The sequence below is a fragment of the Colias croceus genome, chromosome 5 (assembly GCF_905220415.1).
Source record: "Colias croceus chromosome 5, ilColCroc2.1".
NCBI classification, from domain to species: domain Eukaryota; kingdom Metazoa; phylum Arthropoda; class Insecta; order Lepidoptera; family Pieridae; genus Colias; species Colias croceus.
In genome coordinates this window covers 9,375,237-9,399,432 of record NC_059541.1, presented here as the reverse complement: position 1 = coordinate 9,399,432, position 24,196 = coordinate 9,375,237, and the positions used below count along the sequence as shown (strand labels likewise).

The window sequence follows — 24,196 nt, the reverse complement described above, 5'->3', positions numbered from 1 at the left end:
AAGTAAACTTTGTATGACCGAAGTTTACTTTCAACATATTTAATTTCAGAGAGAATTGCTTGACTTTCCTTAGAAAAGTACGGTCCCAAAGTAAAGTACAGGGTAAGACGTGCTACGTGCTAGACGAGGTAGGTACCTACTTTATACGCATAATTTATGTTTTTGAGAACATAATACACAACATAATATTATTCAATTAAGTTATAGGTATTTCCATAAAAAAACATATATAATAATAACATTATTATTTTAAGTATATCAAAAGTTAAATGTTTAGAAAAAAAAACCATCATGTAGGAAGAGTATAGTAGAAATATCAAAAACCGGTAGACGCAGCAAAATTCGTAAGAAAAATATAATAAAACATTATTTTTATAATTTATAACAATAAGACAAACGAAACGATGCAACGATCAACACATCAACAAAAAAATGTTGCTCGACATGACGTTTCGATCTATAACCCAACCATATTAAAATGTGTTTCTATTCTAGGAAATTGGTTTAAAATGAAGGCCTACATGATTTATACGCATAGTCATGTAAAGTTTACTTTGAGACCAAAGTCGTGATTATCGGCTCCTTAGCCTTTACTAAGTAAAGTATAGTTTCTGGAAAGTAAAGATGAGCTTGACACGACTAAGAAATATATTTTTGGTTGAAAGTAGATCTTTCCATCAAAGTAAAGTTAAAGTGCGATCTATGAATCTCGCCCTTAGGCCCAGATTCACAGTCGTGACTTTACTTTAGAGCAAAAGAGTCTTCACAAAGTAAACTTTGTATGACCGAAGTTTACTTTCAACATATTTAATTTCAGAGAGAATTGCTTGACTTTCCTTAGAAAAGTACGGTCCCAAAGTAAAGTAGGTACAGGGTAAGACGTGTAACTGTTACTTTATACGCATAATTTATGTTTTTATTATTATTAAATTAAGTTATATTTCCATAAAAAAACATATTATATAATAAACTGTAATAACATTATTATTTTATATGAAAAATGAAATGTTTACAAAAAAAACCATTATGTAGGAAGATTATAGTAGAATATCAAAAACCGGTAGACACCGCAAAATTCGTCAGAAAAATATTCTATTAATGATAAAAGACAAACGAAACAATGCAACGATCAACACATCGGCCTTAGGCCGAGATTCATAGATCGCACTTTAACTTTACTTTGATGGAAAGATCTACTTTCAACCAAAAATATATTTCTTAGTCGTGTCAAGCTCATCTTTACTTTCCAGAAACTATACTTTACTTAGTAAAGGCTAAGGAGCCGATAATCATGACTTTGGTCTCAAAGTAAACTTTACATGACTATGCGTATAAATCACGTAGGCCTACATTTTAAACCAGTTTCGTAGAACAGAAACACATTTTAATATGGTTGGGATTATAGATCGAAACGTCATGTCGAGTAACATTTTTTTGTTGATGTGTTGATCGTTGCATCGTTTCGTTTGTCTTATAACATTATTATATTTTTCTGACGAATTTTGCTGTGTCTACCGGTTTTTTATATTTATACTATAATCTTCCTACATGATGGTTTTTTTTTCAAAACATTTAATTTTTGATATAAAATAATAATGTTATTATTATATATGTTTTTTATGGAAATATAACTTAATTTAATAATATTATGTTCTCAAAAACATAAATTATGCGTATAAAGTAACAGTTACACGTCTTACCCTGTACTTTACTTTGGGACCGTACTTTTCTAAGGAAAGTCAAGCAATTCTCTCTGAAATTAAATATGTTGAAAGTAAACTTTGGTCATACAAAGTTTACTTTATGAAGACTCTTTTGCGGTAAAGTAAAGTCACGACTGTGAATCTGGGCCTAAGACGTTCGAACTTGGTGCGACCGGACCACCGCACTCGTGCGGTGCGATCGACACGCCACACCACCGGACCGCACCAATCGGTCCAGTGCTTTCCGTACTACTGGATAGCGAGGACGTCGCACTTTAATATGTTTTTGGGCCCGAAAAAGTGACATTCTTGTTTTATTGGAAATATCTTAGGAGCTTCTCTTTTTAAATGCACAAGTAGAACACCCAGAGTTTTATTTCAAAAACACGATTTTTAAAAAAATATTTAAAATATTGGAATTTTCGCGGCCGACTGAGCTAAATAAATTCGTATAAAAAATAATTGATACACTAGATAATTTATTATGTTGCTAATATATGTAGTAATTACAGGCGCAAATTATCCCTTTTTGAAATTTTCGATATTGTCGATATAGGCGAAAGTATTGTAATTTTTATTGATATTCGTTTTTATTTTTTTACAACCCTGACATTGAATTCTTTGAAAATCTATATCTCCTAATAATTTCGTGGTTAGAATGTGGTATTTTTGTCACATGTAGACCTCACTTCAAGGTTTCTATTGGTACCTACTAAACAGACCGTGTTTTCCAATTACAGCACTAGAGCGCATTATGCGGCATAATGCTTAACGTTGAATGTTCCAACTACAGCAACGCTTCGCACAATCGAGCACTCTTAAAAGTAAGGCGCGTGAATTGATGCGTGCAATCGATTTATCGTTAGCAATAATTATTAATTGTTGGAAAAAGCTTTCGTTTCATTGTAGTTTTTTCGAAATAATTAAAGTTAATTCAAATTGTGTTAAAAAAAATAAATATAAGTATTGATAAAGGTACAAACATTGAAAGAAATGTTAATGAAATTATGGGGTTTTGTTACCCACGTAAATGAAAGTGGTAGATTGTGTTAATCCTTTAATATACCTTTCAGTTACAACATTATTTAAATCTATACAGATGTTTCAATGAGTCTAGTTAATAGAGCACCGAGCCACCGAGCAAGTAATGAGTAATTATGAGACAATGAATAATGGCGTCTTAACTATTTGCTCTCTCTAGTGAAAATTAACGGTCGAATCCCTTTCGAAATTCGGCCAAGCGCGCTCCGCTTCGGAACGCCACAGATAATAAAATAAAGATAATATAAGTGGCAACGCCACAAAATAATCAAAATCCAAATTACTTAAAATAACCGTAAATAGTTTTCAACCAATTATTATGTATACCACTTTATTTACACATTAATGAGGTTAATGCTAACTCTATGAATATTTTTTTTTTCAACACTGAACTTAGCGCAACCTGCTGGTGCTTTTCTCTTGAAAAGAATGGGCAAAATTATATTTAAAAGACAGGGATTCGTTCAGACATATGCAGTCATATCATAAATCTTTGTAGAGTTCTAAAATTTCTATTATTAATCTTTCTTCAGTAATAGCCACGTCATCCGACGCCATCGCCATTGATGACGATCGACCGACGTCCGTTTTGTTTGGTGGTAGAACTGTGACTAAAGCGCTGTCCGGACTCCGGTGCGATCGCCCGGCCATACGCGCGAATTGGTACGGTCCGGACCTTATAACATTGAAGGTTGAAAGTACTTTATTTACTTTAACACACATGCTATTAAGATACATTAACACATAAAAATTATAACATTTTCTTACATTTCTTACACATTATCAAAATACAATTAACGGCGCGGCGTACGCGCTGCTGCGCGACGCATAGGTAGCCGTTAGCACGAATCATGGCCGACTGTTGCGGCCCGCGCCGCTGCTAGGGCGAGCGGGGTGCGCGGTGCCGAGGCGGGGGGGGACGGAGAAGGGGCCCACCCCGGGTTACGATTGAACGTCAAGTACAGCGCGTTAGAGCGTTTTCACATTGTCCGGTCCGATATCGGATATCGGGCGCCGATAGCCGATATCCGATATCGGAGGCTAAGTAAAATGAATAAAATGGCTAAGTAAAATTTAGGTACCTGTCTTTCACATTGTCCGGTCCGATATCGGATATCGGAGCCAACACCGATATTCCCGTGAACTATCGGACGATAATGTTCAGTGTTACCAACTCAATTTTCGAAAAGGTAGTATACCAACAGCAAAAAAAGCACTAGTTTGTGTATTTTCAGTCATTTCTAGGCGCTAAATGTAAAAAAAATCCTTCATTTACTTTAAACCTTTTTATTAAGAAAACATTCATTTAAGTATTTAAAGGCATTAAAAAAAATTTTTACGGGAGTTATTTTAATACCGTCCTATAATATACGGCAATTGGTTGAACTGAAGTAAATAAAAATATCTATATCTTTTTTTACGTCTCAAATATAATAAATACAACAAATAAAGTTTTTTATTATAGTTTGCCATGATGACCAGTGTTGCTAGACCTTATGATTTTTCGGGTGATCTACTGATTTTTCAAATAGGTACTAGCTTGGAAAGAAAGGGGTAGTTATAATATTTGTTATGTAGCGACACCTCGCTCTGAATCGCGCAAGCGAAATGTTTCGCTACAGAGCTATATATACAACTTTCCGACATCATCCATTGGGGCCTTCACGGCCGGCCAGTCGAGTAGACTGGTCGAGGATCCTCCCTTTTTCGATGGAGGAATTCCACCTTCCTTCCTCCACAGTTAAATACTACCCAGAATATTTTAAGAAAGGAAAAGTAAATTTGCATATTATGTTAACGAGGTATCAAAATATACTGCACTTTCCAACATGTACAATAAATCAACAAAAATAGTATGACATATTTTAGAAGAAACTGACGAAATAGTTAATGGAGAAACAATTTTATGACATTCAAGAATTTATTACATTGCGGAATCTGTGACAACGAAGAATTAGTTTAGTTTAATTTATTTCGTTTAATATTTGCACACCCAAATAATAGGTAGAATGATGTACATTCTACCTATTATTTATAGGTATAATATATATATATTATTATTAGACTATAAAATTGTAATAACAGCACCTACATTTGTAAATGTAATTTGAATTTATATTTGCCAGTTTCGTCGCTTTAATACTGAGTTGAATTTTATTTAATTTTATTTGTTTATGAACATAACAGTCGTACATGATTTAATATAAAAAAGTTCTAAAATTCACTACGACCACACAACATGTTCTATTATTCAAAAAAAGAAAAACAGCATATAAAAAAAACAAGCCTCACAATGAAATTGAATACCTATTGAAACTAGATTCTGACTCTGCAGAGGGTACAAATCCAAACTCCGCAGTCAGCAGATTAAACCGGTTTGAAAAACATAGTTTATTTATTACTATTTATTTTATTTAAAATAAAGTTTATTTTTTGTAACATAAATGCATCCACTTTTTTTTTTTAATTCTCCATATATCTACTTTTCCAGTTTCTGGCAACACTCATGATATCGGGACGATATTATCGGATAATGTGAAAGGGCAAATTGTGTCCGATATCGGATATCGGCTATCGGCTTCCGATATCCGATATCGGACCGGACAATGTGAAAACGCTCTTACACACTCCGTTCGGAAGAAAAATCCCTCGATCCGAGCGCACCGTCAATAATAATAATTATGTGCGGCGGACCATTGTACACATGATCGAATATGGTCCAAGCGCACCAAGGTCACGGTGCGGTCCGTATTCGAACGTCTATTAATACTTTAAGAATGAACATTGAACTGAACTGAATGAAATGGTTTAGAAGAAAAAAGGAAGAAAAGGAAATAACAAAATTTACTGATTATTATATATCTCACAAAATGATTATATTTAAAGCTTTTTGATTTGTAAAGAATTTAGTGAAATATGAACGCTACTTTATTTTTTATCTTTGTATTATGGCCAATGGCCATTGGCGGTTGGCCATATTCAAAAATACATATTGTGTTCAATTTGTTTAGTGCTGTTTAGTGCTGCTGCCTGCTAGTTTGGTGTGTCAGTGAACAACACGTGCGTGATTTTTGGATTTTTGTAAGGTAAATGCTATATTTTATTGGATAACTGTTACAAACTGTGTTGTTGTGCATAAATTTCAATATATGTCTGCTCTGTAGGTTGTAATTGTAAGAAATACATTGTAATATCAGTGATTTTCAAGTTCAAAAGTGACTACATATAGTCGCATATTTCCGGAGAATTCATGGCGATATATGTTCGTGAATACTATAAAATTACTAAAACACTTAATTGAAACTAGTTTTCATTCAGATTTGACCTTATTTCTTATAATTTTTGTTAGAAAATTTTTAATAAAAATACGAGAAGTCATGTATGTACCTATTCGATGTATCAAAATGGCGGATTTATTGATAAATTCGCAGCACGCCATTTTGATCTCTATTTCGTATCAGTTTACGGTAGTAAATGGCTTGCAATTGTACGGAAGGTGTCGATAGGTCGACAGAATATGATTATGGTTGGAGCAAGGGTTGGATGTATATGTACATGTTGATAGTGAGGCATTGCGTTACGAGTGTATGTTCGTGTATTTGTATCACAGAACAGTAAGAACAAAATATTGATGTTTTGCATTAAAACAAAACATGTATTATGTGTTGAATAAAACACACAGCGTTGGATGAAGAAGCAGTCTATGAATCCTATGAAATCTCTATAAATAACGTCACCTTACCGACTTTCCGTGTATCTTTCACCTCACTAGCAAGTGCGCGTCCCTAGTTAATGTCATCGCTCCTGACGCGCCGTCATCTTCAAATGTCTATACGGCATAGCATCTTCATCAGCAAGCAGTAAACTGCAACGCTGTGTGTTTTATTCAACACATAATACATGTTTTGTTTTAATGCAAAACATCAATATTATGTGTCTTTCTAAAACACACAGCGTTGGATGAAGATGTGTTTGATATCTGCTGGTGAAGAAAGTCATATAAACGCTATGTTGAAATTAAATTATCTTGTTAGTATTGTAATACCTAAGAGTGCTGTATTACAATTTAAATTTCATTCCTTACAGAATGATAAATGAACATGTAATCCTTTAGATTCCAAAAACAATACAAAAGGGTTATGTAGTAACAACAAAAAATTGTTCTTCTTCCATGTAAGAACCAACCATATATCCTCTAAATTTTAAATTGTTCTCCTCAGATAATCTTAGCAATAAGAAAATACTAATGAACTGACTAAGTCTTAGAACCTAAGAACCCATCCTTGAACAAATCAAAGTTCAAAATATCGCACCTTCGGTAGAACAAGGGCACAATTACAGTTTTTGCAATTTTACAGGAGAGCCATTTTAAGATATTTGTAGTACTTAATGTGGTCTAGCTATGATAATAATTTTTTTATGGTTGTTCTGCTTTGTATGACATAAACTATATACTATATTCTTTTAGGTGTATCGTTTACAAATATTAAAAACTGCTAGTTTTTTTTTAATAATATTTTTTTCTTAAGTAGGTGTACATTTGTGCCCTTGTTCCACCAACAAGAAAATTAATTTGTAAATATGGCCATATCTAAAGCTTTAAGTTAATAATTTTGGAATGATAATAACGTGTTTTTTTGTATAAATGTTTTATTTTCTTAAACACTTTAGAAAGCCGCAGTACTTTATCACAAAAATAGAGATCAAAACTTACTAATCAGCCATTACACATCTTCAACAATCTGAAACTATTATGTTTCCTAGCAAAATTCTTTGGAATCGCTTTAAAAATTGGAATAATATTATATTAAGATAACAGAACAAGAAAGAATCATAATTCAATTCCTTGACATTAAATAATTCCTCCTTTTTCGAGGCATTTTTTATAAGGCTTATGTATTCTGCCGGAGTGCATATTGATATTGGGCCAGCTTTTTTTGCACGTTTTACATTCCGGAATGGACGGCATCGGCTTTATGCTGGGTCCCCTAATTTATGTATGATCGATTTTATAGGCAATGTGTTCACAGCAAAATAATACATTCCAAAAACAAATTTGAAAAAGAAAAATAATTATTTACGAATAAATATCTTACTAATATTATTATTTATTATGTAAACTCGAAAGTTTTTGAGGATAGATTTGTGGGTGTTTGTTGTATTTTGATTGGCAGTCCTATCGTTTAAATTTCTAAAAAACTAACTTGTTTTTTTTTGCTCTCTACAGCAATTATCGGAATAAAATGTTACTTTTAAGACCATGGAGTATAACAAATCTTGGACAGACAAGGGCACAATTGTCTGAACGACTTTGTCCTCCCAATTTTTAAATCGTAAACTAGGCATAAGTGTGACAGATATGGCCTTGTCGTTCCAGAAATCAAAAACATTATAGGGCATATTTACATAAACGACGTTAGCGCTCCAAGTGACAGCTAGCTCAGTCCCCGCCGATGGCACAACTAACCAATGAGACTTTGTCTCGCCAAGAGAGAAACAAAATAGCGCCAAAATGACAACGCCACTATTTCAATCTGGCTGTTTTTTGTAGGAATTAAACGAATGTCTTTGTCCCTCCAGTTGAAAGGGCCTTTTTAAAGCATTTCTGCATATTTAAGTCATTTTGGCAATTTTTGACAATTATGCCCTTGTTCTACCGAAGGTGCGATATAATAAAATAAAAATAACATCTTATAAATTACAACTCAATAAGATCAATATCACCAAGGATAAATAATGGAGCCTCTAAGGCTAAATATTTATTTATTTTATTTATCTAATCATCTTTATTGCAATGAACAGTATAATATATATTTGTATGGATGCGGGGTTAAGTATGCTTGTTACACATTGATCATTACCATGATCTTAAATTAATGAAACTGAATTAAATAGTTAATTACTTAAATAGTTTAAGGTTACCTTAAAGTAATCCAGACGCACTGGTACTGGCTAAATTGACTGGCCGGCAGTAAAACTTTATTGAGACTGTATTGCCCCAATGGGATGGTGCCCTTACCTTGGGGCCACTGCTGGACAGGGCTGCTATGTTTACTGTCTTTAAAATCTGGAAGGACCTTATCCAGCCATAGATAAAGGTTTGTATTGCAAGCTTAAAGGGTCCGCCCCTAGATAAGAATCAATTATCTACTTCTATGTCTGAAAATCTGTCCTCTGTTATTTGAACCAAGTTTTCCACATGGTCATGTGTTGATAATGTGTTGTTGTATCAGTATTCAGGCCAGGCTATAATCCTACTTTGCTGTGATAAAAAACTCTCTTTTGAGATTTTCAGAAGTCATGTTCATGTCAAGAGCTTCTCGGTCTGACACCAGTAATAGCATAAGGGCTCCTGAGAGAACAAGGTCAGCTTGCTTATTATAGACCTAAGCTAATGAAATAGAATCTGTGTGTATTAGATTACACGCATTTTTTTTTATTATTATTCTTGTATTTATTGTATCATGATATCATGATAATGTCCTCTTGCTTGGAGGATCATGTTGGCACTGTGGAGGGGCACCACTATTTAACAGCTCCTTCTTCCTTGCTTTACAATGGGCTGTTTTCTCTCCCCCCCCCCCCCCCCTTCTTCTGACTGAGCAGTTGGAAGGCAAGGGCGTTCACCAATGGTCTGAGTGCTCCTGACTTCAGGGTCGGTAGTCAATAACCATAAGCCACCCTTGGGTGCTATGTAACTGCCCCGGTCCTGGGGTGCGAGGTGCGCTAGTACACTTGTAGGATTACCCTAGGAAGGGAATATTCAAACTGCAGATGTCGCAAAATTCGGAGCAGGCTTTGGAAAATATGCCCTGGCACTAAAGCACTCCTTTTTGTAGCGAAATGGTCCACATCTGGAACCTCCGATATATATTTCCTGTTGTACAAAGGCAGGAGAAGCCACTCTGGTACAGGTTGATTTCTTGAGAGGCAATCTAAATCAAAAGCCATTTAGGCGTCCTGGAAGCGTGCCAAGAGTTATCCTAACTTCTCAGCTAGGTAAAGTTACTCAGTTGTGAGAGCTAAGGGAGTTAGCAACCTTTGTATGTGGGCGACCAAAGTCTGATTGCTAGCTTGGGCTAAAGGATGTGCGCCCCTTTAAATTTTCTCAGAAGCAATAAAGAATTGCATACTTATGGTACACTACATATAACTCAGAAATTTTTGTGCCAAGTCCCTTGCTTCCCTCTCCACTTCTCTGACAGGTAAGTACTGTTCAGATGTCCTACTCAGCCCGCATCCGCGGCATCTGAAGTTAGGAAGTGACGAACTTGTTCTTTTACAAAGACATTTCTGTTTATGTTTCTTTCCCACAACTCTTAAGTCTTGTATAGCATGTAGAGGGAGAAAGCCTCTCTGCTGTGAGCGAAACTCTAGAGAAATACTTGGAGGCGACAACTGTACAGTCTGCCACCTCTCAGTGTTAGATTGTATAGAACTGTCTGCAACTCTTTTTTAGTGCACGACATGATTACTGACTACAACAGTATGCTTTATTTTTGAGGCTTTTGGGACTGGTAATAACACAGACATATTTTCTATAGTGTCACCCATGAGGCACAAGTATCCAGGTTTACAATGTACATTTTGTAATTGATGTGCCAAACCCGCTTTTCCAAAATCTCTATGGTCTCCGCGACCTGAGAAGTTAAATTGGAACAATCCTTGAAGACAAAAAGATAATTGTCTAACTAGAAAGGTGTGGCTCATTCTGTGGCTTTACTAAATCTCCATGGTCTCCGAGACCTCTGAAGTTAAATTAGAATAATCCAGGTAGTCTAACTAAATGGGCAGCCTGGAAGAGATCCCTGATAAGCGATAAGGTTGCCTTATGTGCTATGAATGTTTCATTTTCTTTTAATATTATGATATGATTATAAAATTTGTAATGGTACATAAAACTGTTAAATAAATAAATCAGAAGGCTGTGACCCTTTTTGTGATTGGAGTACCAATCAAGCTTTACCAATATCCTCATGGTCTCCGCGACCTGAAGTTAAATTGGAATAGTTCTTATCTTCATGGTCTCCACGACCTGAAGTTAAATTGGAATGGTTCTGGTAGACCAAAAGTTAATTGTTTAACTAAACCAGAAGGTAATGGACTTTATGTGGCTGTAGTGCCAATCAAGCTTTTCCAAAATCTTCACAGTCTACAAGACCTGTGAAGTTAATTTTGTAACAGTCTTAGTAGACCAAAAGTTAATAGTTTAAATAAAACAGAAAGCGGACACCTTCAGCCTGTAGGGTCTCCGCGACCCATTTGAAATGGCTGCCCTATGCAGGCAGAAAATAGGCCAATGATACCTGATTGTACAAGCCAATTCTGGCTTTCTAAAAATTCCATTACTGCTATCAATGATGTATAATTTTACAAGCCAATTATGGCTCTGTGAGAATTTAATTACCGTTATAACCTGTGATATGTATCAAAATTACCTGGTTAATACCTAGGTGTCTAGGTGTCTCAGGTTGAATATCAACCTGGTGGAGCCATCAGCTTTTATTGCCAGAAGCATTTCTGAATGTAAGTATGGCATATATTTTTCTGGGATTTTCTAAACAAGTTCCTTCAGCATCACTAACCATACTAATCATGACTGAGGACACCTTTCTTGAACATATTTACAGTACATATCTTTGTAGAAGATACAAAATAAAAAATACAAAGATCTTGGTTACTTTACCGTTGATATTATAGAATTGTTATCACACCTGAGTGTGTTAATTTTAAGCCAAGCTCTTTCACTTAAGTAAGAAAGGAACTAGAAAAACATCATTATCATTGGTAACATTATAACCAAGAAGGATATCATTCAACTGTTCGGGGATACAGTAAATATGGGTCCTTGATGATGATAATGTATATAAACATATCTACCTCTCCTAATATGCAATGTCTATTTCTTATGATTTTTCAATACTATTCAAATAAGTACCCATAGAATCAAAGCTTATTCTGGTATCAATTGACTATGAAAATAAGCTCTTTATGTTAAGAATTATTTACCATAAACTAGGTAATCTCAACTTGTAGTAATAAGTAGCTCATACTGAATATTGTGTGAGACCGTTGTTCACATTATACATTCTATATCATATCTTAAGTAATGTAAAATCTACATGTGACATGTATCAATATTGAAATGATATTACAATAGTTGTGTAATGTAAAATCTATATGTGACATGTATCAATATTGAAATGATATTATAATATTTAATTAACAATTTCTTCTCTTTAGAATATTGTGATAGACAGGTTTTGTACCTATCTAAAATCTAAGTACCTCTTAATTGTCCTGAATTATTTATGTGGTCAGTGGGCACTAAGTAGTACCCACCTTTGTTGAGGTAGTTACAATTGAATGGTCAAAGTGATTGAGATGCCTCACTACCTGCTGAGTACTGGGGCTCGTTAGCCAGAGGGGATCACGGCCGAATCCTTATACCTAAGTATCTTTTACCTAGGTAGCTTAACGCTATTTCACAAGTCTGGTTAAAAGCAATACTTGACACAGTAACCAATGTGCCTGTGTATGATAAAGAGACCCGATGATAATATAGTGATCTCACTATAGGCATGCATTGTGTTTTATTAATGACCTACATTTAAATATTGAGGCTCAGCTATAGAATAAGCAACACCTCATTTTAAATTGATATTTTTTTGGTAGATAGGTATGGTTAAGAGGTATCATTTACCAAAATATCAAGGTGCGGAGTGCATTTGTTTTTGAGATATATTTTTTTGAAAAAATGTTATATAACCTCCAACTGTGCAAACAAAACGTGATTACTGTTACTCTTTACCATGAAATGTGCAAAAAAAAAAACGCGATGACATATCAAACTTCAACTCGTTTCGATAAAAGCATTTGTGAATGTCAAATTTCCGCGTCAATGACATAATATGGAACGTAAATCATAGACGCGAGCGTAACGTAACTCGTAGAGAGCCAGTGGCGGAATCTGAAGCGACGGTTTCACAAAGTGAACTAGAAAGAAAATTTTGAAGATTGGCTAGTAGAATATTTATGGCGTACTGACATTCAAAAAAGTCATTTAGACAGCTTTGAAGAATTGATAAAAGTAATTAAATATGTTTATAAAATTTTTTTTTTGTTTTTTTTTTTAATTACTTGCTTCCCTAAACAATAAATAATACCCTATTATTAAAACTTAGCTATAAATAATACCCTAATGTTAAAATCCTTATTTACGCAGATCGCAGATTAATAATAATATGGGCGTAGGGATGTGACGACCCCATCGCCCACGGTTGGAACAGATATTCCACCCGTGCAATCAGTCAACCCGCAGGACACCTTGTGGCGGGGTGTCGGGGAGTAGCGACCCCGCGGGAACCGAGTGCTCCCGGGGGAGGCCCCTGTCTTCATCTCCGGCTTGCCTTCACCGGCCGGTCGGAGTGAAGCCTGACGAGGACAGGACCCCCCACCTCTGGCTTGCCTTAACCGGCCGGCCAGAGTGGAGTCGCGAGAGCTTTTAGCTCGAAGGGTGGATGTGAATCGTAAGTGGCGAGTGGGCACGTGATGCTGGACCCTCAGGGAGCGCGTGATCGGAGTTTAAAGTCCAGGGACGCCTCTCCACCCTTAGCTGCTCACAATATGTTGCCCCCTTGTCGCACTATTGCAGCGACTTATTTCGGGGGCCCATACAGTGAGAGGGCGAGTCACCACCTGCCAACAATTTTTTGCTATATTTTAGTAGAAAGGCAGGTGCCATAGTCTTCCATAGTCCTAAATTCCGGTCCATTAACATCCCTTTCCATAGCCCAGTTTATTTTGTTTCCTTATCTTGCAATAGTCCTACATCGGCCGCGGACTGCCCAGGGCTGTATCTCTATAGTGCAGTCATGGGCAGGCTGCGGCTGGTGTCCCACAACACAGTAAAGTTCTCGAAAGGGCCTCTGCGTGTTGGATCCGTGTCCCCACGTAAGCCTTCCAAAGGACCGGGTACCTTCCTTATGATGGTACCCGTGTATTATGGAATTGAGATACATAATAATATAAGCTTTTATTTCCTTACTTTTACAAAAAATGTTTTACAATTTAACTTAACACTTAATACTTTATATAATAATTTGTAAAATCTTAAAACTAGTATATGTTTATTGTTAGTAACATTGATGCTATTCTATGTTAGTACTTATCCTATTTTCTTAATTGTAAGGACCGCTTTGTGCGGTGAAAGCCTCCTCCAAAATTTTCCATTTCTGCCTATCATTAGCCATTATCGCAGATTAGCAATACAAATATACTAGCTTATCATAGAGTATAAATGATACATTTTAATTTTTTTATATAGCTCACTTGCTTCAGTTTTTAAAAACGATTAACTTTTACTTTTAGTATTCAAATAGGTAGCGAGGAGCGAAGCGACGAACGTGTTAGGTTAACTTTTGAACTGCCGCACGAGCCGAGCGAGCGAAGCGAGCGTGCCGCGGCAGCGGCCGGCGAGTGCCAGAAGCGACTTTAGGGCGATTCCCACTCAAACAAAAAAAAAAAACTACGTAGGTTTAAACTTTTGAGGTGTAACCTACACTAAATTGGTACTTTAAAGTGTGAAATTAACCTCAAACTAAAAAAATTAATATAAAATAAAGGGGGGGGCTCCGCACCCCCCCCTTCACAGGGGGGGTTCTACCCCTCCCCCCTCCCCCTTCCCCTCCCCCGCCCCGTTTTGAGGTGTTGCCTATTCTAAAGTGCTTCCCTCTCGTCCTCCGAGGACGAAAAAGAGTTCCCGCCACTATTATACATACCAAAGCACCGGTTTTCGAATTTTTTTCCGACAACGTGGTCCTTTGTGCTTCCTATTGGAACTACCTAATTCCCCGATTACTACTAAAATTTAACTGTGTGTTTTAATTCGAGATTTCGAGAATTACATTCTGCGCGATGTTATTGCGCACGAATTCATAAACGCTATGCCGTATTGACATTTGAAGATGACGGCGCGTCAGGAGCGATGACATTAACTAGGGACGCGCACTTGCTAGTGAGGTGAAAGATACACGGAAAGTCGGTAAGGTGACCTTATTTATAGAGATTTCATAGGATTCATAGACTGCTTCTTCATCCAACGCTGTGTGTTTTAGAAAGACACATAATATAGAAGTGTGATGTTGGCGTGGCCCACGTGACACTAGTAAAGCGGGGAATTCACTTGACGGGCATGTCCGCACTCCGCGGGCAGTCCGTCCGGGCATGCCTGGCGACGCAATACACTTCACAGACTCTTCAGTTTGTTTTAGAACGGCTTCGTTATTAAGGCCCCAGTACACAATGGCCGCTGCTGACCCATTGCCATTGTGTACACGAGGTAATTGTATATGATGGCGGGCAACTGTCTTTCGTGGCGCGCAATCGGGGAGTTGTCGGTTTTTTTGGGCACACTTCAAAGGAATCGTGGCGTAGCGTGCTGTGGTGTTCGCACAATGGGCCATTGTTTAGTTCGTCACCGACCGCTGACCGGGATAGTGCACTTTTTTGTTGCGTACTAGAACTAGAATTTTATTTTTATTTTAAATTAAAATATAGTATTTGATCTCCTAAAATGTCAGTATCGTGGAGCAATGAAGAAACTTTCAGGTTTATTGATTTATATCAATCTGAGCACTGTACGTCTATCGCAAGTGGTTTGCCAGGCAGCAATGAGTTATGAGACATGGGCCATTGTGTGAACAGCAAGTGATTGTGGCCTACAGTTGTGCATTGTAAAGCATGGCCCATCACAGGCCGCCTGGACTAAGCATACACGCTTGGATCTGTCGGTGCCTGTGCAGACAAAATGAAATCGCGCGGACTTCCAACGGGCAGTCTGCCAGACTGCCCGCGGCAGTACTACACTGACTGATAAAGCACAGACATGATAGTAGCAAAACCCGTCGGACTTGCCTGCAGGCTTGCCCGCGGACATGCCCGTCTAGTGAATTCCCCGCTTAAGATCACCTAACTTGCTCTCAGTTGTGCGCAGAAAAATATTCGAGTCGGTTGTCAGCTGTCAAACCTTTTTTTCCATATTTATTCATTAATTAGGGCGTATTGTTCGGTATTAGAGTGGAAAAATGATAGCAGATGAAATAATATCAGCAATGGAGGCATTTCATACCATCGGTAAGTCTTATTTTTATTTATTTTACATATTATATTTTATGTTATAACTTCGCTTGTCGTAATTTGTCAAAAATTTATAAAAATATCTAGTTAAAATGAACCTTAGCTCATAAGTAATTAGTACTATTATAGATTGAACAGCAAACAAGGCTTTCTGGAATATTATTTCAATAAACAAACGAATGTCGGTTTAGTGATGGTTGGGGCGCATATAAACAGTATCGATACTTAAGAAAAGACAAACATTATATTAATTTTTATTTTGTTTTTCCTTAGCTTTCATTTGTACAATTTATTTATAGATTTCCCAATGAGGCTAATTTATAAGAGAATCGGACAAATGCAACGGGACGAGTTAACTGGATGCCGAACAGCACTTAAGCAGTCTAACAAAGGCCACCGATACATGAATCATCAATCGGCATTTCCAAGATTTAAAATAATGCATATTTTCTGTTTGTATTTTGTAAATATAGATTTATATTATTCTATTCCGTTTTTTATTTAATAATAATAATAATATAGGCGTAGGGATGTGACGACCCCATCGCCCCCGGTTGGCATATCTACAATAGATATCCCAACCGTGCAGTCAGTCACCCCGCAGGGCACCTTGTGGCGAGGTGTTGGGGAGTAGCGACCCCGCGGGAACCGAGCGCTCCCGGGGGAGGTCCCTGTCCTCACCTCTGGGCTGTCCCGGTGGCAGTTCGGAGTGAACAATGACGAGGTTCAGGATCCCCCACCTCTGGCTTGCCTTTGTTGGCCGTCCAGAGTGGAGACGCTAGAGCTATATGCTCGGGGGTGGAAGTGTCTAATGGCGTAATAGCGGGGAAACCCGCTCCGGGCCCGCGGGCTCGCGATGGTGAAACCGGTGCCGCACCTCTCTACACCCCCAGCCGTTCAGCTGATGTTGCCCCCTTGTTGCCATTATCGGTAACCTTTTTGGGAGCCCATCGACCGAACTGGCGAGTCACCGTCTGCCATAATTTTCAATTTTTAATATTGAAAAGGCAGACGTCCATAGCCCCCATAGACCCAATATACCAGTCCATCTAACACCCCCTTCCATAACCCAGTTTTATTCATTTCCATTTTTCTGCAATAGTCCTACATTGGCCGCGGACTGCCCAGGGCTGTATCTCTATAGTGCAGCCATGGGCAGGCTGCGGCTGGTGTCCCACAACACATTAAATTCTCTAAAGGGCCTCTGCGTGTTGGACCTGTGTCCCCACGTAAGCCTTCCAAAGGACCGGGTATCATCCTTACGGCGATACCCGTGTATTATGGAGAGAGACATAATAATATGAAAAGATGTACTTAGTAGTAATAACCATACTCCAAAATGTGACACATTATACTATACTCATAATATAATAGAAAGAAAAAAAAGCGCACAAAAAAGATTTATTTGTAAACTAGCTTCCGCCCGCGACTCCGTCCGCGCGGATGTCGGTCTTCGCGTGGATGGTTTATTTCTCCATTTTGAGTAGGTACCTCTGACAATAAAATCTTATAAATATCTATATATACTATGGCCTATAATAATACGCAACGTGTGTTCGCGGTTCTACGGAACAACGTCTATGGATAAAACTGAAAAATTAAGATTAATTTTTTTCTACGTATTTTTCCAGGATAAAAAGTATCCTATTTTACGCCCAGGATAATAAGGTATAATTATACCAAGTTTCATCGAAATCGAACCGCTAGTTTTCACGTGATGCCTTCACATAGAGACAGACAGACAGACAACAACAGAAAATTTTTTTAATCACATATTTGGGTTTGGTATCAATCCAGTAACACCCCCTGCTATTTATTTTTTCAATATTTTCAATGTACAGAATTGACCCTTCTACAGATTTATTATATGTATAGATTATCGATAACAAGGCTGACATCTCTTGGGGCATAGCATCAGGTTTATATCAAGTTAATGTCATTAATGTAGAGTGACACAAATTTCAACCTTATCTCTATGTGTTGAGGTTCAAAGTTCATAGTTATATCTATTGAAAACTAACGCCCTCTGTTGTTGAATAGCTGTTTTCGAATTTGGAATTTCTGAGCAAAGAGAAACAAAACAGCTAATATACCTAGGGATGTTATACTAGCGGGGGTATGAGGCCTGGCTGTTAACCCCCGTTTTAAGGCTAAAAAATGGTTTCTCTTGATTTCCGACAAAACTACAAGTCCTATGGAAAAAAGTTCAATGGCAAAGTTGTAGGTAATCAAAAGTTCTACAACTGTTGTTTTTACAATTTTTTCACATAACCTCAAAATTTTGGTGAAAAATTCAAATAACCAAGTTTTTGGTTTTTTATAATTATATCTTTTTCAAAAAAAAATTTTTTCTACGAAATTTGGTGAAAGCTTACCTTATTATTATGTCCCAAAAACACTGTAATTTATTTAATTGAAAATATTTATTTTTTCGCCTTATTTCAACCTAATACCAAAAAAACAACCTCGTTTTCAATCGAAAAAAAATACGTATTGATGATTTTAAATTGTTTTAATTGTTATTACTTTATCCTTGCAGAATGTCGTCTGGACACAATAGTAAGGAACCTCCAGCAGATTTCTTAAATCTGCTTTATGCAGACGAAAAGGAGGAGTATCAGAGTGACGAGGGCAATAGTGACGTGGAGGTAAAACACAATTTGTTTTGTAACTTGTATTAGCGTATATGTATTAGATAAAAATGTTAAATTTTTTCATAAGATGGAGATAATAGCCTTCTTTACTTAAAAAGGTAATTTTGTAAACTTGCTTGGGTGTGGTGGGTTGGGTTTGATTTTTTTTTTTATGGAACACCATTCATTTTGGGTAAAGGTTTTATAGATCTGATATCTGCATATTGTTTATATGGTGTGATGTTCTAATATTGGCTAATATTCTTTCTTTTTCCTTTATTTTTTAACCAACTTCAAAAAAAGGAGAAGGAGGTTATCAATTCGGCCTGTACATTTTTTTTATGTATGTACAAAGATTACTACTAGGTTTCTTTTTTGTTTGATGCGGAATGGTGTCGAATTGGTCCCATAAAAATTTTATTGGGATAGGCTCAGTAGTTTTTATTTTATGAGCATTTTTGTTCTGATCTGATCTCGATGACTTAATTGAAATGTAGCAAGTAACTTTGATTTACTACCCGGTAACCGATTGAGCTGAAATTTTGTATTTATTTATTTATACAATTCATTATAAATTAAATTAAACTGGCGCAAACATAATCTCTTTAGAGATTTACCGCGCGCCAGCGCCGTCTACATACAAAATAAAGATACGATAATATTGACAAACAATAATACAACATTATTACCTACACACATTCAAACGTATACGTATATAAATTGGATAGCGATGAAACATACATAGTCATAGAGCTGATTTGATGCTTGAATCGGAAGGTGGCCATAGGATCTCAGTAATATATTGACTCTAGTCTCTAACGAGTTTGGGCTCGAATGATTCGTGTTGAAAAATACACTAAGCCCTTAGTATTAAGCCCGCGCACCGACATCGAACTTTTTTAATAAATAGCACATCTAAATAATATGTAGTAGTTAATTAATAATATCAAATCTTTTTTTATTTTTTACTTTTCCATTTTTGAAGTCGGTTATTTTTAATGTAGTTATTTTTTTAAATTACGATTGGGGTAGATAATATTTTGTATGTTTAAGGATGACTATGAAGGGAGCCGGTCGCCGACGCCAGTCGCTCCTCTTAATTCGCCACTTACCTCGCCAAAACGCGAGAGTATAGAAGGGAGGAGTGACTTAAGAGCGAGGTCGAGGTCCCCAATTTGGCTACAGCCATCTGAATCGTAAGTTGTATTTAAATTAATCTATACAGAATAAAAAGAAAAGATTTCTCTGTCATAAAAGTTTACTTATTATATTTTTTTTTTCTTTATGTTTTACGATGTCTTAAATATGTCTTCTGTGTAAAATCAAATTAGCATATCTCTCGTACTTTTTTATTTCGGTTTACTGAATTAAATTATTTGTCTAATAATGGCAATTATTTTTGCAGAGCACCAAGAGTGGTGGTACAAATTTACGACGAAGATGGCACGCCATTGGAAGCCGAAGACACATTTTTGACCGCTGACGCCCACACTATTTTTGTTTCCCCAAATTTGAGTGAAAGAGGAAGGAGTGGACGAAGGAGTAGACGAAGGGTTGGAGGGCGAGGCGATCGGGGTGGACGAGTAAGGAGTGTACGTGTGTTCGGGCAAGGCCGTAGGGGTCCTCGGTGGGAGGTGGGACACCCATTGAATGAAATTTGGGTGACAGATGACGATGTGCCTGATGAATTGAGAAATATGGTGATGGATGTTATAAATAGCAGAATGCAAGGTCGCGATAGAAACAGGCCTGAAAGAGGAACGGAAAGCGAGAATGAAGATGTTTATGAGTTTTTCGATGCAGATGAATGTGGAGATTTTGAATGGGCTTCTATGGAGTCATTTCAGGGGAAGGAGGAAACGTTTTTACCAGCAGTTACTGGTTCAACTCGGGTATATAATTCGGCCTATGATGCTTTTCGTTCATATTGGGACGATGACATCTTAGGTCTGATTGTGTCTGAGACGAACCAGTACGCTTCTCAAATCGCGTCTTCCTCTTTCCAGTCTGAATGGTACGCTACCAACATCCACGAAATTTTGTGTCTTTTTTCTTTCTGGATGATGCTGGGCATCATAAAAATGCCAACCATCACCAGTTGTTTTTCAACCCACCCTCTCCTAATGACCGAAGTCTTCCAACGAATTTTCATTCGAAAGAGGTATGAAAATTTGTCGAGAGCCCTCCATTTTATAGATACCGACCCCGCTAATCTCTCAAATAATACTGCTAAAACCTCAGATCGTCTATACCGATTAAGACCGATCATATCACATCTGAACGCGAAATTTCAGTCTAATTATGTATTAGACAAAGATATTTGTATAGACGAGAGCTTAACGCTTTGGAAGGGGAGATTAGATATAAAACAGTACATTAAGACAAAAGCTTCGAAGTTTGGAATCAAAACTTTCGAATTGTGTGAGAGTGTCACTGGCTACCTTTGGTCGTTTATTGTTTACACGGGTAAACAATCCTCAGCGGATTTAGAACAAGCACATGGTGTGCCTAAAAGTACAGCTGTCGTAAAAAAGCTAATGGCACCTTTGCTTAACAAAGGATATCGATTATTTATGGATAATTGGTATAATTCACCTCTTTTAGCCAGATTTCTTAAACGTAACGGCACCGACTGCATCGGTACTTTAAGACCATCCCTCCGAGATGTTCCCGTTCTAATAAATAAGGCTCCGCTAAAAAGGGGAGAGATTATTGCTAGACATTCCGGCGATGTCTCAGTGTTATCATGGCAAGACAAAAAACGTGTAACCATGATTTCTACTTGTCATGGTTCATATACTGCCTTGCCTAGAGTTCCATCTAAACATATGTCTCGTCCAGTACCATTCAAACCACAAGTGGTACTGGACTATAATAAATTCATGGGGGGAGTGGATCTCAAAGATCAAATGCTAGAGCCTTATTTATTGGAACGGAAACGTTGTCAAAAATGGTACATGAAACTATTTAAACGGTTGGTCAATGTTTCCATCCTTAATTCACGTATTCTTCTTCAGTCATCCACTAATAAAGTTCATGATCATTTAGTTTTCCGCCTTCAACTTGTAGACTCTATCCTCGCAAAGCATCTTTCTCATTGTCCTCAAGGTCGCAGTCGTACTGTATCTAGCAATAGATCTCAGCACCAAGAACTTGGGAGATTAATACCTGGTGCACATTGGCCCACTTTGCTGACAACACCACAAACCGGTGGTAATTCGGCAGAAAACCGCACTTTTCGAAAACGGTGTGTTGTTTGCCTTCGGGAAGGGAGGAAAACAATAAAAACCACCTTTTCTTGTGAAACTTGCGGTGTCCCACTGTGCATACAAAATTGCTTCAAATCGTATCACATATCATAATCATACTTTTCTTTTTCTACTTCTTTCCATCCAATTATTCATAAATAATCGAAATGTTTGAGGTTTGTTTGTTTGTGTTCGCGATTATCTTTGATACTACTGAATGGATTTTCAGGTTTACCCGTGTGAATAATCTTTGAAACTACTGAATGGATTTTCAGGTTTAGCCGTGTGAATAATCTTTGAAACTACTGGATGGATATTCAGGTTTAGCCGTGTGAATAATCTTTGAAACTACTGAATGGATTTTCAAGTTTATCCGTTTGAATAATCTTTGAAACTACTGAATGGATTTTCAGGTTTACCAGTGAGAATAATCTTTGAAACTACTGAATGGATTTTCAGGTCTACCCGTGTGAAGCCGGGGGGGGGGGGGGGGGGGTGAATATAATAAATATTTTGCAATAGGCACAAAATTTCATTTTGGTTTCACGGTAGCTATTTGAAAGGTATTTATGAGAGAAGTGAAAGATTTGGATGTGCTGAGTGTTTGGTGTGTGGGCGTTGGTTTAGTGGCTTCGTACTTCGTAGTAGAAGTACAAATTATTTCATAGATTTGTGTCATATTCAATGATTCCGTTGAAATACATTGATGATAATTAGAATTTTATGGAAATTCCACCGATTAGGAAATACAAATATTCCAGCAATATATTTATTTCAAACCTCCTGCTATTTTTGAAGAGAATTAAAATACACATTATGTTTTTGTTTTTGTAATAGAATCCATAAAAATAGGAAACTTGTTTGAGGTTTTCGGACTACCTTCTTTCTTCTCCGTGATTGAGTTGAACGCAATTGTGACGATGATGATGATGTGTTCATCACCATTGTTTATATTTTTCGATTATAACCAATGTTTATATTTTTCGTGCAAATAAAGCAATTGTAACTTATGTTGTATTTTTTTATAACCCTATACTTGTATTCCGTACAAAAAACGTGACTATCGATAAACTACAAAACGAACAGGTACATCCCTAGTGATGTTGTAGTTTCGTCGGGTCGTGTTTCAAGTGCCGTTTTTATAAACATCTCAGTTTTATTCGTCAAATTGTTTACATAAGTGGATAGCATAGGTCCTTGTTATTTGTATTATAACTGAGAATGCATTTATTTTTTGCAATCTAGTCCATAGTACACGTTTGCAAACTTTGGACATGTAAAACAGCTATACTTTCTTGGTACCTAATAATCATATTATCAATTTTTATAAGATAGGAAATAATATATCAATGAGTAAATTGTCGTTTTCAGAATGATAAAATATGGCTTGAATGCGGAATAATTAATTTTTTTGTGAAAGGCAATTTCTGGCCGCCATTTTAGAAATTACGCATGCGATGTCAAACGTCTTAAACGTCGTATTCACGGTCCATCTTGACGTACGTCCCGCCAAGGTCATACACGATGCACGACGCAAAACGACCGTGAATAGTCTTGACGTACGTCAATAATTATTATTATTACGTTGCTGGATGTGCACGACGAATTTTTCGTCCAGCGAGCATCCCCACCACCGCGAACGTCGTGCAAGCGCATCGTGCATCACAGTATTACTTTACTCTATGTCGTGCATCGTGCATGCTTGATCGTGAATAGGCTTGCTGTATGCTTGCTGTACAGCAGATCAGTGTTGCCAACAGAAATTAATGTAAATACTTGGAAACGTGGCCTATTGATATGATTTTTTTGTGATAACTTAGTAGTTAGTTTAGTTTTGTGATAACGTAGTGAGTACATGAGCAAGCAAGAAACAGTTATTTTATATTTTCATGTACACAGGAAATACCCAATTATCATTACTTTTGGATCAACCTAGTACACATGGACAGTTTATATTCAGAAGTTATTATTTTAAAAGAACTCCAAGGCGAATTGTTGAATAACAAAGATTTTATGCAAAAGTCCACTGCAGAAAAATGGCAATTTATTTTAAAAAAATGTCCTAACGAATTTGTTTGTTTAAAAAAAATGATTAGCTATATTATACTCTCTGTTCCCGCCACTTCAGCATTTACTGAAAGAGTCTTTTCGGTCATGAATGTGAAGTGGCGGGAAGAGAGAAACCGAGCTTCATTAAAAATTAATTAAAAATGAGCTCTTGAAATAAATTTAGATTTGGAATGTTTGGATTCATATAATTCATTTAAAAATAATGAAAAATTCTTAGGTACTGCAAAAAGTACAAAAAAACACATTTTTAAAAATATTTATTTACTCTTTATACATCCAGCACAGTGGATTTCTGGTGGTTTCAGAGGTCTCTTCTGGTGGGTAGCTTGATACTTCGGTGGCAACACTGGCAGCCTTGAGCTGA

General features: G+C 36.8%; 1 protein-coding gene across 1 annotated transcript; it reads left to right on the top strand.

Annotated features, from left to right (window-relative positions):
• Positions 1-5,714: 5,714 nt before the first annotated feature.
• On the top strand, positions 5,715-22,772 carry LOC123691998 (piggyBac transposable element-derived protein 4-like). The gene is made up of 4 exons (XM_045636600.1): positions 5,715-5,830; positions 18,421-18,529; positions 19,568-19,710; positions 19,920-22,772. Exons 2-4 carry the CDS (start codon positions 18,422-18,424, stop codon positions 21,874-21,876), a joined length of 2,208 nt encoding a protein of 735 aa, XP_045492556.1. The 5' UTR covers positions 5,715-5,830; position 18,421; the 3' UTR covers positions 21,877-22,772.
• Positions 22,773-24,196: the final 1,424 nt, after the last annotated feature.